This window comes from Coregonus lavaretus, assembly GCF_964263955.1.
Source record: "Coregonus lavaretus genome assembly, chromosome: 13".
In the NCBI taxonomy this organism is placed as follows: domain Eukaryota; kingdom Metazoa; phylum Chordata; class Actinopteri; order Salmoniformes; family Salmonidae; genus Coregonus; species Coregonus lavaretus.
Genome location: NC_140000.1, coordinates 25,675,563 through 25,688,770, shown reverse-complemented (window position 1 = coordinate 25,688,770; position 13,208 = coordinate 25,675,563). Strand labels below are relative to the sequence as shown.

General features: G+C 43.4%; 1 protein-coding gene and 1 pseudogene across 2 annotated transcripts in view; both read right to left on the bottom strand.

Moving 5' to 3' along the window:
- Positions 1-1,921, bottom strand: part of LOC311139995 (myelin-associated glycoprotein-like) — a 36,978-nt pseudogene extending 35,057 nt beyond the window's left edge. The window contains exons 1-2 of the transcript in view: positions 1,876-1,921; positions 931-1,288 (exon numbers count right to left, since the gene is read on the bottom strand). The product of the transcript in view is annotated as a myelin-associated glycoprotein-like (transcript). The remainder of the gene's footprint in view (positions 1-930; positions 1,289-1,875) is intronic.
- A 4,886-nt stretch (positions 1,922-6,807) lies between these two features.
- LOC311140514 (sialic acid-binding Ig-like lectin 5) lies at positions 6,808-11,070 on the bottom strand (the record flags this gene model as incomplete). The annotated part of the gene is made up of 8 exons (XM_084175602.1): positions 6,808-8,055; positions 8,209-8,290; positions 8,506-8,632; positions 8,948-9,244; positions 9,364-9,621; positions 9,869-10,189; positions 10,448-10,804; positions 11,010-11,070. The coding sequence occupies 8 exons, from the start codon at positions 11,068-11,070 to the stop codon at positions 7,639-7,641; spliced, it is 1,920 nt and encodes a 639-aa protein (XP_084031728.1). The 3' UTR covers positions 6,808-7,638.
- Between the last annotated feature and the right edge of the window lie 2,138 nt (positions 11,071-13,208).

The following is a 13,208-nucleotide window of genomic DNA, read 5'->3' as shown; positions in this document are numbered from 1 at the left end:
AGTATTACACGGATTGAACCTTACTGTACATCAAAAAAGGGACATTAATTGAACGGGTATAGTATAGTATCAGCATCAACAACGGGTCAGATATCATTCTCGTGTCTGGGACAGATCTGAGATCATTATCATCATTATAGTCATCATCATCAACATGTCTCACCACTTTCTTCCTCAAACATTGTTTGTCCTTCTTGACTGTGCTGTAGTACAACACTGGGTTCTCCAGTTTAGACACTAGGTCATGCCCAGGGTTGCCATTCTCTCTGGGGGGTGGAGTCACAAGATCAGACTCGGTCTCATGCCACTAACTAACTAACTCAGGGCGACACTCCACGCCTGGGCATCCATTTTAAAACAAGGGCCTGTTTCCCAACATAGTTAACAATCTACAGCCCTATAGTTCATGGTTGTGGTTATCATTTCATGATTTTAGTTGCGGTTGAGCTGACACCGTCTCTTGGAGCGACATTCTGTAAAAGCTTTTGTCGGAATGTGATGTATTGCTATAATGCTGAAGCACCTTAGTTAAGTAGGCTACCGTGGCTGTATTTTTAGCTAAGCAAGTCAAGGGTCCAAAGCAGTATCAAAGCAGGGAATAGAGCCTGCAAACTATAGGCTACGGTTAGTCCGGCTTGCTAACCCCACTCCAATTCACAATATTTACCTATTCTCATTACAGCTATACTAATTATAATCACAGCTAGGTCAATCCTAGCCTGGTGCCAGATCTATTTGTGCTTGCCAACTCCTATTGCCATTGTCAGGCCATGTCATGCTAAACAGTGTCCACAGTAGTTGGCAAGACAGCCCAACAGATATGGTACCAGGCTAGGGAAATCCAGACCATAAATGTAACACCTACGATTGTAAACAATTGTAAACATAGTTTTAAAAAAATTGCCTCTCAGTGTCTCTCAGCAGGCTTACCCAGCACCTTGAGGTTAGAGAAGTCTGGGTAGGTGTAGATGTTGGCACCGCCCAGGTCGGCACGGAAGTAGTACCTCTCTGAGTGCTCTGTACCTATATTACTGATGAGCAGGGTGCAGTTCCTCTGGTGCAGGTCCCCAATGAGCTTGGTAACTTTTATGCACGATGTCTGTGCGCGTCTTGAACACCACAGGTGGGAAGAGCTGAGGGTAGGGCTGGCCAAAGTACCAGATGCCGTGGATGCCGCGGTACGGCTGTATACCGGACGGGTACATGAATGTGCAGGTGATGACCACGCAGGAGTTGGTCATGGCCGAGATGTACCTGGGTACCCACATGTTCCAATGGCCACTGACATCTGAGAGAGGGAAGGAGTGAGATGGAGGGAAGAGTGGAAATGGGAATATTAAGCGTGAAACTGTAGACCAATGAACAATCAATCTACAATACATATAAAGTTTCAAATTGAATCACTGAGAAAAGATGAACAGAGAGACAAAGAGAGAGAGAGAACAGAGGATGAAATCATGAGGTTCTCCCTGGGTGAGATGGTAAGAGCAGAGACCCTATGTGGAGGAAGCATATGTCTCACTCTCACCACTGGCACGCTGTTTGAGTGAGAGGGACAAGGTTGAGTCAAGATGGACAACAGCCATCCAACAGCACTGGAACAGTAGGCTGATTCCCTGCTGCCATGTGTGCCAGTTGGACCGTGTGTCTACTCTGTACCCTTTTGTTTGCTGTAAGTTTGACACACTCTAAAATTAAACTGGGTCAATACAGTAAAACCACCAAATCAGTTTTACATTGCAATTGTATATCTAGATTACTGCATGTCTAGTATATCTGTAGTCTTCAAGGGAATTTCCACAGTCTGAGTTATTGTGGTGTAATTGATTAGTTATTCACACTGACAAGCGGGAATGAGAAACATAAGAGTTTTACCTCTAATGATTAGCAACAGCGGCAGAAGCAGCTCCAAACACCACATGGTGTCTATTTAACCCTGAACCAGAGACCTCTGCAACAGACATCTGACATCAATTACACATCAACTACTTCAAACTTTACCATTCTGTTCTGGACCAATGGAGCCCCATGCTATGTGATATATATTGAATATATATGGTGACATATAACTGCAATGGTTAAATTACACTATTATTTTTTACAAATGTTCACTAGAGGGCGCCCAATCAAACCCAGACAGCTCGACAGCCCTCTGCCTTTACCCTTATCACATTTGCCATTTGTAGGGAATTTGAACCATATTGCTGTTCTAAGCTTTAGTTATCAGGGTGAGTGAAAGTACATGAAATAACAGCACATAGGCCAGTCTGTGCTGTTATTTTCTCTGGACTGAAGGTGATGCTGTATGTGTTTGCAGCTGCTGGAGCTGCTGCTGGAGGTGCCTGTCCTGATGGAGAGAAATTAATACAGTCATGAGTAATTCAGAAAGCACTTCACTTGTCCGTAACATTTTTGATAATACAGAATCAGTTGAGATTACAATGTGTTACCACATCTATACAACTACTAATGATTTCAATATTAAAAATACTTTAATGATAAAAGGGACCCTACTTTGACATGTTACTCTCTGTCAGAGAGAATAGTCGAGCTGCCCCGATGAGGACCCACATCCTGCCTCCACTGCCTCGATGAATCAACCACAACACCAGGGTCCGTCCTCTTTCACCTCTCTCTCTGGTCCCCTTCTCTGTGTCCACAGGTCTGGAGCACAGAGAGAGTATAGAATAGCATGATAAATAGTGTTATGATAATATCTACACATACAATTGCCAGCTGTGTAAGGGGAATACATAGGCATTCATAACATCCGACATGAACGTTTTTATGATTGTTACAACCTTCTTAGCACATTTTTTCAACTGTAATTTAATGCATGGAGAGAAGATGTCAAAGTTCTAGTAATGTTTTATTTTACCCTAATTGTCTGGAATTTATTTAGAAACCACATGGTAGCAGAGTAATTATATACAATTTTACCTAAGTTGTCATGGAGATTCATTTTAACAAACAAGAAACTACCAATTGTTTCTACCAAGAGGCAGGGCCAGGAGGAGGGCATGGGCCCGGATCTCTGGGAGGTCCCTCTCCATCTCCTCCAGGAGGCCTGGGAAGTCAAGTTAAGATAAAATCCTGCGACTTGTGACTGCAGGCCGCCCAACAACCTGCCCGCTTGACCCCATCCCCTCCTCCCTTCTCCAGACCATCTCCGGTGACCTTCTCCCCTACCTCACCTCGCTGATCAACTCATCCTTGACCGCTGGCCATGTCCCTTCCGTCTTCAAGAGAGCGAGAGTTGCTCCCCTTCTCAAAAAACCAACACTCGACCCCACTGATGTCAACAACTACAGACCAGTATCCCTTCTTTCTTTTCTTTCCAAAACTATTGAGCGTGCCGTCTTTAGCCAACTCTCTTGCTATCTCTCTCAGAATGACCTTCTTGATCCAAACCAATCAGGTTTCAGGACTGGTCATTCAACTGAGACTGCTCTTCTCTGTGTCACGGAGACTCTCCGCACTGCTAAAGCTAACTCTCTCTCCTCTGCTCTTGTCCTTCTAGACCTGTCTGCTGCCTTTGATACTGTGAACCATCAGATCCTCCTCTCCACCCTCTCCGAGCTGGGCATCTCCGGCGCGGCTCACTCCTGGATTGCGTCCTACCTGACCGGTCGCTCCTACCAAGTGGCGTGGCGAGAAGCTGTCTCCGCACCACGTGCTCTCACCACTGGTGTCCCCCAGGGCTCAGTTCTAGGCCCTCTCCTTTTCTCCCTATACACCAAGTCACTTGGCTCTGTAATATCCTCACATGGCCTTTCCTATCATTGCTACGCTGACGATACACAACTAATTTTCTCCATTCCCCCTTCTGATAACCAGGTGGCGAATCGCATCTCTGCATGTCTGGCAGACATATCAGTATGGATGACGGATCACCACCTCAAGCTGAACCCTGGCAAGACGGAGCTGCTCTTCCTCCCGGGGAAGGACTGCCCGTTCCATGATCTCGCCATCACGGTTGACAACTCCGCTGTGTCCTCCTCCCAGAGTGCGAAGAGCCTAGGCATGACCCTGGACAACACCCTGTCGTTCTCCGCCAACATCAAGGCGGTGACCCGCTCCTGCAGGTTCATGCTCTACAACATTCGGAGAGTACGACCCTGCCTTACACAGGAAGCGGCACAGGTCCTAATCCAGGCACTTGTCATCTCCCGTCTGGACTACTGCAACTCGCTGTTGGCTGGCCTCCCTGCCTGTGCCATTAAACCCCTACAACTCATCCAGAATGCTGCAGCCCGTCTGGTGTTCAACCTTCCCAAGTTCTCTCACGTCACCCCCCTCCTCCGCACACTCCACTGGCTTCCAGTTGAAGCTCGCATCCGCTACAAGACCATGGTGCTTGCCTATGGAGCAGTGAGGGGAACGGCACCTCTGTACCTTCAGGCTCTGATCAGTCCCTACACCCAAACGAGGGCATTGCGTTCATCCACCTCTGGCCTGCTGGCTCCCCTTCCTCTGCGGAAGCATAGCTCCCGCTCAGCCCAGTCAAAACTGTTCGCTGCTCTGGCACCCCAATGGTGGAACAAGCTCCCTCACGACGCCAGGACAGCGGAGTCACTCACCACCTTCCGGAGACATTTGAAACCCCACCTCTTTAAGGAATACCTGGGATAGGATAAAGTGTTCCTTCTAACCCCCCCCCCCCCCCCCCCCCCCAAATTGTAAAGTGGTTATCCCACTGGCTATAGGGTGAACGCACCAATTTGCGAGTCGCTCTGGCTAAGAGCGTCTGCTAAATGACGTTAATGTGCCCTTGAGCAAGGCACTTAACCCTAATTGCTCCTGTAAGTCGCTCTGGATAAGAGCGTCTGCTAAATGACTAAAATGTAAATGTAAATGTAAGTTTCTCCAGACAGGAGGGCCTCACTAGGACAACTTTAGGCTTAGTCACCCCCTGGGCCTTCAGCACCTCCAGGCTGGCCTTACGCCTCTCTTCCAGGCTCTTCTCCGTGTCCTTCTCGAAGGCTAGCAGGGGAAAGAATGCTGTTAATCTGGCTGATCAGGAGTTCTCCCACAGCATCGTTGACATCCGACAGCTTGTTGTTCTCAATGGACTCTTTGAGTGTCTCCAGGAGGTTCAGGCTGTGAGACACAACATCTGCTGCCATGGCTGTAGGAGAGGGGAGGTTGGTTATTACGGGGGGCCAGAATAAAAAAAAATAATATATGTATTCACTAACTGTAAGTCGCTCTGGATAAGAGCGTCTGCTAAATGACTAAAATGTAAATGTAAACGTTATTAGCATAGGGCATACATACAGCAAACACCACAAAGCTGCTTCAATCCTGGATGATTTCATTAAATGTTCCTAGGCACTTAATTGATTTAATTCAACGCATCATTGATTGGCAATTCAATTAATGTCCAAACACCAGAATACAGACATATTTATCTGTCTCTGAAAGAAAAGAAATAACAAACACTGACATGCACTCAGTCGTGTCATTGCACTGCAGCCCTTGAGGCCCGGGAAACATTATCCCTAACGGCTTCATTTGGGGATAAGTAGTAACATCTCAGCCTGCTAATAAAACATTGTATCAAAATGTACGAGGTTCATTGTATGAATATAAATATGTTTAATTGGCAAAACTAAAAGTATTCTAAGTCTTAGGTAAACAAACACACAATCTTAGCTCCAACTAACTGTCTGGTCTACAGTACTAATGTATGCTACTACCTATGCCTTACCTTTGACCTGGATGAAAAAACCTAAAAGCATTTTTTCATTTAGGAGAAGAAACAAATATTTTGATTAACATTTATACCAGGGATGGGCAATTGGTGGCGGCCCTCCTTTTGTAGGCAGACATATCAATTTCCAAAGACCAAAAAATATATAAAAATACTATTTTTGGGGGGAGGGGAACTCAGTCGGGGTCTCAACTTGCTGTTGAGAGTTAGAATAGTAGAATAGCAGTTTTTCTCTTGTTATGCCAGTCACTGACAGTCACTCAATTAGCCCATGTCAGCAAAACAATTTTGCGATTGGTAAATTAGTCTACCGGCCAGCTATCTAAACTTGTAGTAATCATGGTCGAATTACCGACCGAGGGGTCCCCATTGATTTTGTAAGTCACTCTTACTCAGATATCATCTTAAAAACTGCAAACATTTTTCTCCACCTTATGGCAAAATGTGTAGAATTACAGGAAACTAGCTATAAAACTGCACATGTCTCACTCCGCCCCATGGCAAAATGTGTAGATTTGCAGCAAAATTGCTTTAAAACTGCAACATTTTCCCTACGCCACATGGCAAAATGTGTAGAATTGCAGGAAATTAACTCTAAAACCTAAAAAAAAATATTTCCGCTGTCAAGAGGGGAGCCCTAAAATGTTGTGCTCACAAGGTGGGGGAAACAAAGGATAGGGCCGGCTCTGACTACATGTGTGCGTATGGATGTGGGTATCCAGACCCGTGAGCCACTGCGGCACCCTGTGATGAGTTCATATTTTTTGTGGACTCCACCCCCATCAAGGTTGCCCATCCCTGATTTATACAATTGGTAGCCTATAATGGGTTAGCTGACAATGTCATAAAAACAATACTCACGCATCAATGGAGCAGAAGGCCGTTTGTTGTGGTGATTTTGGATGGCCAGATATCTAGCAACAATGACACGAAGCTGCCATGTGGGGAATCGTAGTTGGCTCGTTTCAGCAAGTTTTATGTTGTTCTTGATACTATGTATTTTATTGTGGTGGTTTTTGCTAATATGGCAAAAAATTGCTAGCTAGCTAACCAACAACTGTAATAATGTATTTGAGAGACAACAAGTACTCATTGTGCAAATGTATTTATATTTTCAAAAAACATTGGAGATGAAATATAGTTTACATGTGGTCAACAATCTAAGCCAACCCGTCTGTTTTACCCCAAAGTTGCGCACGCGTCTATTTGGTTGCTAAACAACCAACCTGTCTATAGCACACAACTTTTAAAAGCATAATGTACTTTTTTTCTTGATTCATTTCATTTGAGCTCTCTGGTTAGCCCAAAATGAGAATTACTTATCACATTTTGCAAAACAGTATATCAGTATATCAGTATTCTATGTACACAAAAGTACTGGTTACAACCACACATACTACCTAATATTCCCACCCACTTGTCAATTCGAAATGCAAAAATGAAAGGAAAGAGGAGAAAAACAAGAAATGGTTTGACCTCTCTACTTTTACAAACCACATCTTTGTCAGTCCTTACTCATGATGACAAAACCGAATCGTTACAAAAGTAGAATTACACTTTACAAAAACATTACCAAAATGTGCTTCTACAATATGTACAATTAGAAATTATTCTTAATGAAATTGTACAACCACCAGGCACGTACAGTACCATCTGATACAGAGCTGTAAAATAAAGCATTTCTAAAACTACTAACTACAGTAGTTTCAGTTATTAAACAATGTCTCTGTATTAACATAAAACATTCAAACTGGATTCAGCACATGAGGAAACAACACTAAAACTATTAACCACCGTAGTTTCAGTTGAACAAAAGTCCCAGTATCAACATGAAACATTCAATCTGGATTCAGAAAATGATATAAGGACCCATGGCTGTATAATACTGTATGCTATCCCCCACTTTTTCTCGCAAAATTGCTGTGTCACTCACCACCCATAATAGCCTTGACGTTGGAGTAAAGCGCTGTATCCTCATCTGTCTCTGCTGCTGGCTTACTGTTCTCTTTCTCCTCATTCTTCCCCAACATCTCCTTCCCCTCCTCCTCTTCCTCCTCCTCCTCCTCCTCCTCTCCTCCATCTTCTTCTCCCCCTTTCTTCTTCTCTCGTTTGATTTCGGCGTACTCTGACTCTATGGTGGTGGTCTTCTTCTCTGCCTCCTCAGGAGTCTTTTTCTTCAGTTGGGAGTAGTTGATAGTTGCGTAGTCCACATCTTTTGGTTCTTCCCCTTTGGCAGAGTTTTCTGCGGCTCCACTGGTCAGGGGCCCTCCGTTTTCAGCTCCCTCCCTCAGCTCCAACTGCAGAGGGGTCTGTTCGCCCCCCACAGCCTGTCCTGCATCTGTCTATAGAGTACATTATAGAAAGCACTGTGTTACAAGTATTTTGTTAGCTTGTTGGTCCCAGATCTGTTCATGCTGTCTTATCAACTCGTATTGGCATGTCAATGCTAACTGAATGTTGGTAAAGCTGAATAAAGAAAGAAACTGGTACTGCACCTGTTGGTCTTCACATGCCACCATCTCCAGGTTCATGAAAGGGCTTTTGTAGTCTGAGTCCTTTGGGATCCTCTCTTTTTGTCTAAGAAAAATATTACAAATGAAATATCTCAGTAACTATATTTTGGAGGGGTTAGCAAGCACGTCCATTACAATATGTTGCTAGGCTTTGGCACTTTTGACAATATATCTGATTCTCTTGATAGTAAATATGAATTTCTAAAGACAATCTGCAATTGATTTTAAAAACAACACTCAGTTAACACTAACTGTACTTCAGTAACAGAATGCATGTACCTTTTACATTTCCCTGTCAAACACAGGAAGATACAACAGATGGTGGCTGAGAAGGCTGCACCAATCACAAATGCAGTAATCAGTTTTAGGTCCGACAGCATAGCCAAGATGTCTTTAGATACTTCCTCTATAAACAGAACAACACATGTATGCTTTTAGAAGTGGCTCCAAATACTTTGTATCCTCTTATTTTCTTTTTAAATTAAATAATAACATCATGTTAATGTTATAATAATTATATAATGCTATAATGCCTTCCCGTTCCTTCTCTAAAAAGAGAACAATAACTCTGTATGGGAAGTGGCTCACATTACTTAATATCCTCTGGAAGAAAAAATATAAATTTTCCGACTCTACATGTACAGAACGTTCCTCAATATTGCAATGAGTGGGATTGGGAAGCTGTTGCTCTCTAACCAAGTAACTTGACTTATATATTTACCCCTTTGCTTTTCTTGGCTCTTATTTTGGGTGACCTGCAACTTCTCTCTCACTACACCCACCACATTTCTGCTGACACACTCCACAGTGTTGTTGTTGGTGTGGTTTATAACAGGCAGGCTGATGGTGCTGTTCACTGAGGACCCGAACACTGATGTAGTGAGGCTGTACTTCTCTGTGTTGAGCTCCAGCAGTGGCCACTCTATGAGGGGTAAGGGAACCCCCTGACTGACACACAAACAGGTCATGACCTCTGCCTGATCCACACACCCAGAGCCAGGAAGAATCACAGGATGGTCTGGAAAAGACAGTGAAGAGAGAGATATCAGTGATAGATTGATGCTAAAAACAATTCCAGATCTTAAAATATGAAATGAGTTTGTATATTTCAATCAAGTTTGTACTGTTTGTACTTACACCTCACAGTGACAACAGTGGAAGCTGTCATAGTCCTGTTGAGGTGTTGCGCTGTACACACATACTCCCCAGCATGTTCTCTTGTCACATTGGAGATGGTGAGAGTGGCCTTTTCAGTGTAATTCTGAAGTGGGGCACTTGTCCTGTTCTTACTCCAAGTGATGTCAGATGGTGGGTAACTGTCAACACTGCAGGTCAGACCCAGGGTACCATCCTCCTTCACTGTTTTATTTCCAGTTATTTGGGGGTCTTTCACATCTTTAGTGCATAGAGTTTCTATTTTTACACATGTATTGTTACACATACACTAAATTCTAACTATATTGGTTGAGGGACTAATTACAATGGATCATGATTAAAAAGCAAGGGAAAAGGTCAAAGCCATGACATAACTGCGTATAGCCTGCATATTGTATCATCTGCTTGTTATCAAGGTTATTCCTAGGTTTCAAAGATTTTCTGGAATAAGGTGTTTAATGTAAAATGTAGGTGACATGGTACTCACATGTCACATTCAAAGTTACTGTCTCTTCAATTTGATGTTTTTTCTGAAAGGTTACTTGACACGTAACCTTCATGTTGTGGTGCTCAGCTGAGGGGGTAAAGGTCAAAGTTGAGAAGTGGGATGTTGTGACGCTGGTCAGGTCCTCTCTCTTCTGTATGGTGGTATTGTCTCTGAGCTCAGTGATGTTGTCTCCTGTCCCTCTCCATGTCCATGTGATGTTAGGAGGAGTTCCAGAGCAGATCCCCGGGGCGGTGCAGGTCATAGTAGCTGGTTCTCCCTCTGTCAGAGGAGGAGTCAACACTGAGGGCTTCTGGGTCAGAGCTGGAGACAGGAAATACAAACACAGAAGTGAGTTTTACATATGTGTACTAAACAGCAGTGACACATAATCAGCCTTAGGAGAGCAGCATTGATGTGCTAAGTCTGAATAGGAGTCTTCCCAGTAATGACATCTTGTCCTCTTATGAGAGGACTTTATAATAAGGGAGACTTGAGAGGGAACTTGGCAAGTGTGTACTGTGTACAATGAACTACAGTAATAGTCTGTCACTGTAACTGATAATAATAGTCATGAAATACCTCTCACTGTGATTTTCACTTTCTTGGAGTATGTATATGCACTTAGCAGTCTGAACTGATACTCTCCAGAGTCATTCTTTCTGATGTTGTTGATGATTACACTACAGTTCTTCTTTGTCAGATCAGTCTCCAGTAGAGACACTCTCTGTTTATAATCCTCCTGAGCTTTAGAGGGAGTTTCAGAGTGGATAATTACGTTTTCATCCTGATCACATTTGCCATTTTCAGGGCATTTAAACCATATTGCTGCAGTAGAATTGAAGTTCTCTGCATGACTGAAGGTACATGAAATAACAGCACATAGTCCCTTCTCTGCTGTTATCTCTGCTGGACTGAAGGTGATGGTCCAGGGTGATGCTGTTGTTTGTGGTGGTGTTTGTGGCTGTTCTGATGGAGGGAAATTAATACAGCCATGAGTAATGCAGAAAGCACTTGGATACTACTTCACTTGTTCGTAACATTTGTGATATAGTATCTATTGAGATATTTGCCATACCACTACTACTACCACATCTACTAATGATTATTACATTACCAATAGTAGTGATAAAAGGGACCTTACTGTTGCATGTGGTTCTCTCTGTCAGAGAGAGAAGTAGAGCTTCCAAGATGAGGACCCACATCCTGGCTCTACTGCCTCGATGAATCAACCACAGCACTGGGGTCTCTCTCCTCTTTCTCCTCTTTCTGTATGGTCACTATCTCTGTCTGTGTCTACTGGTCTGGAGCACAAGATAAGTGTGAACTAAAATATTAAATGGTGTTGTGATAATAACAACTCCTTATGAGTGACTCCATATAATGTATTATAATGCCCGACATAGGCGTTAATATCTGCTCATAAATATCTTTAACCACATTCATAAATAATTATGCCTAGGCTATATAAAGCCTTATGAAGCAATGGGTTGCAATGCCCTAAATGATTAATAGAACATTACCATTACATTACGTAGTCATAATCAAGTTTTAACAGTCATTCAATGTAACGAGACAAAAATATACAATGGTTAAATAGCTTGTCTTTCGATCCATGCAGAAAAGTAGACTTAATCAGCACAGTACCTCTCTGTGTGCTTTCTCCTCCTCTTGACCAGGAGCCCTGTGTGAGACTCTAATGGGTGTGAACTGTCACTTCATGCCCCCTGTCTCTTCCTCCTCTCTCTTTCCTGGTGCTACAATCCAGGAAGTCCCTCTGTACTGTTTACCGTCCAGCCATACTGTACTGTATATAGACCATAATCAACCAACCCAGTAAACCACCATGGTTAACATTTACATTTTAGTCATTTAGGAGATGCTCTTATCCAGAGTGACTTCCAGTAGTGAGTCAATAAATGTTTTCTGTACTGGTCCCCCGTGGGAATCAAACCCACAACCCTGGCATTGCAAGCACCATGCTCTACCAACTGAGACACACACTGCAATCCCAACATACACTGCATTCCCAACACAGACTGCAATCCCAACACACACTGCAATCCCAACACACACTACAATCCCAACACACGCTGCATTCCCATTACACACTGCATTCCCAACACACACTGCAATCCCAACACATACTGCAATCCCAACACACACTGCATTCCCAACACACACTGCAATCCCAACACATACTGCAATCCCAACACACACTGCATTCCCAACACAGACTGCAATCCCAACACACACTGCAATCCCAACACATACTGCAATCCCAACACACACTACAATCCCAACACACGCTGCATTCCCATTACACACTGCATTCCCAACACACACTGCAATCCCAACACATACTGCAATCCCAACACACACTGCAATCCCAACACACACTGCAATCCCAACACACACCGCAATCCCCATGCCTTTTATATTTAGATGCAGTTTTATTATAAGAAAGATTTCTATAAGATGTCTATAAGAAAATGCATACATATTTCAAGATTGGCTGTTTGTAACATGTACATGTGTATAATATGGAGAATGCCTAGCATTGGATAGAGGTAAACTGGCAATATTCTCAATTTTTTAGAAGCCCTCTGTGGTCTTAGAAATTAAGTCATTTCCCCAATATGTAAGATCTGCTGCAAAAAGTGTACTGCCCATGTGAGTTAAAAACACATTTGCTGCCATAGTCTACAGTAAGTCACAAGTGTGCTAAATGCACTTATTATGAGTGGCTGGTAGCCAAGAGGTAAAAAGCATTGGGCCAGTAACCGGAAAGTCGCTGGTTTGAATCCCTGAGCAGCCAAAGTGGAAAAATGTGCGAGGGATGGTTAAATGCGGGAGACAAATTTTGGTTGAATGCATTCAGTTATGCAACTGACTATGTATTCCGTTTATTATCAACTTTAGAAGCTATTGGGTTGTATTCAATATTGACCAAAAGTATGTGGACACCTGCTTCTCGAACATCTCATTTCAAAATCATGGTCATTAATATGGAGTTTGTCCCCCCTTTGCTGCTATAACAGCCTCCACTCTTCTGGGAAGGCTTTCCACTAGATGTTGGAACTTTGCTTCGGATACTTGCTTCCATTCAGTTACAAGTCCATTAGTGAGGTCAGGCACTGATGTTGGGCGATTAGGCCTGACTCGCAGTCGGCGTTCCAATTCATCCCAAAGGTGTTCGATAGGGTTGAGGTCAGGGCTCTGTACTGGCCAGTCAAGTTCTTCCACAGCGATCTCGACAAACTATTTCTGTACGGACTTCGCTTTATGCACGAGGGCATTGTCATGCTGAAGACAGAAACGGCCTTCCCCAAACTGTTGCCAC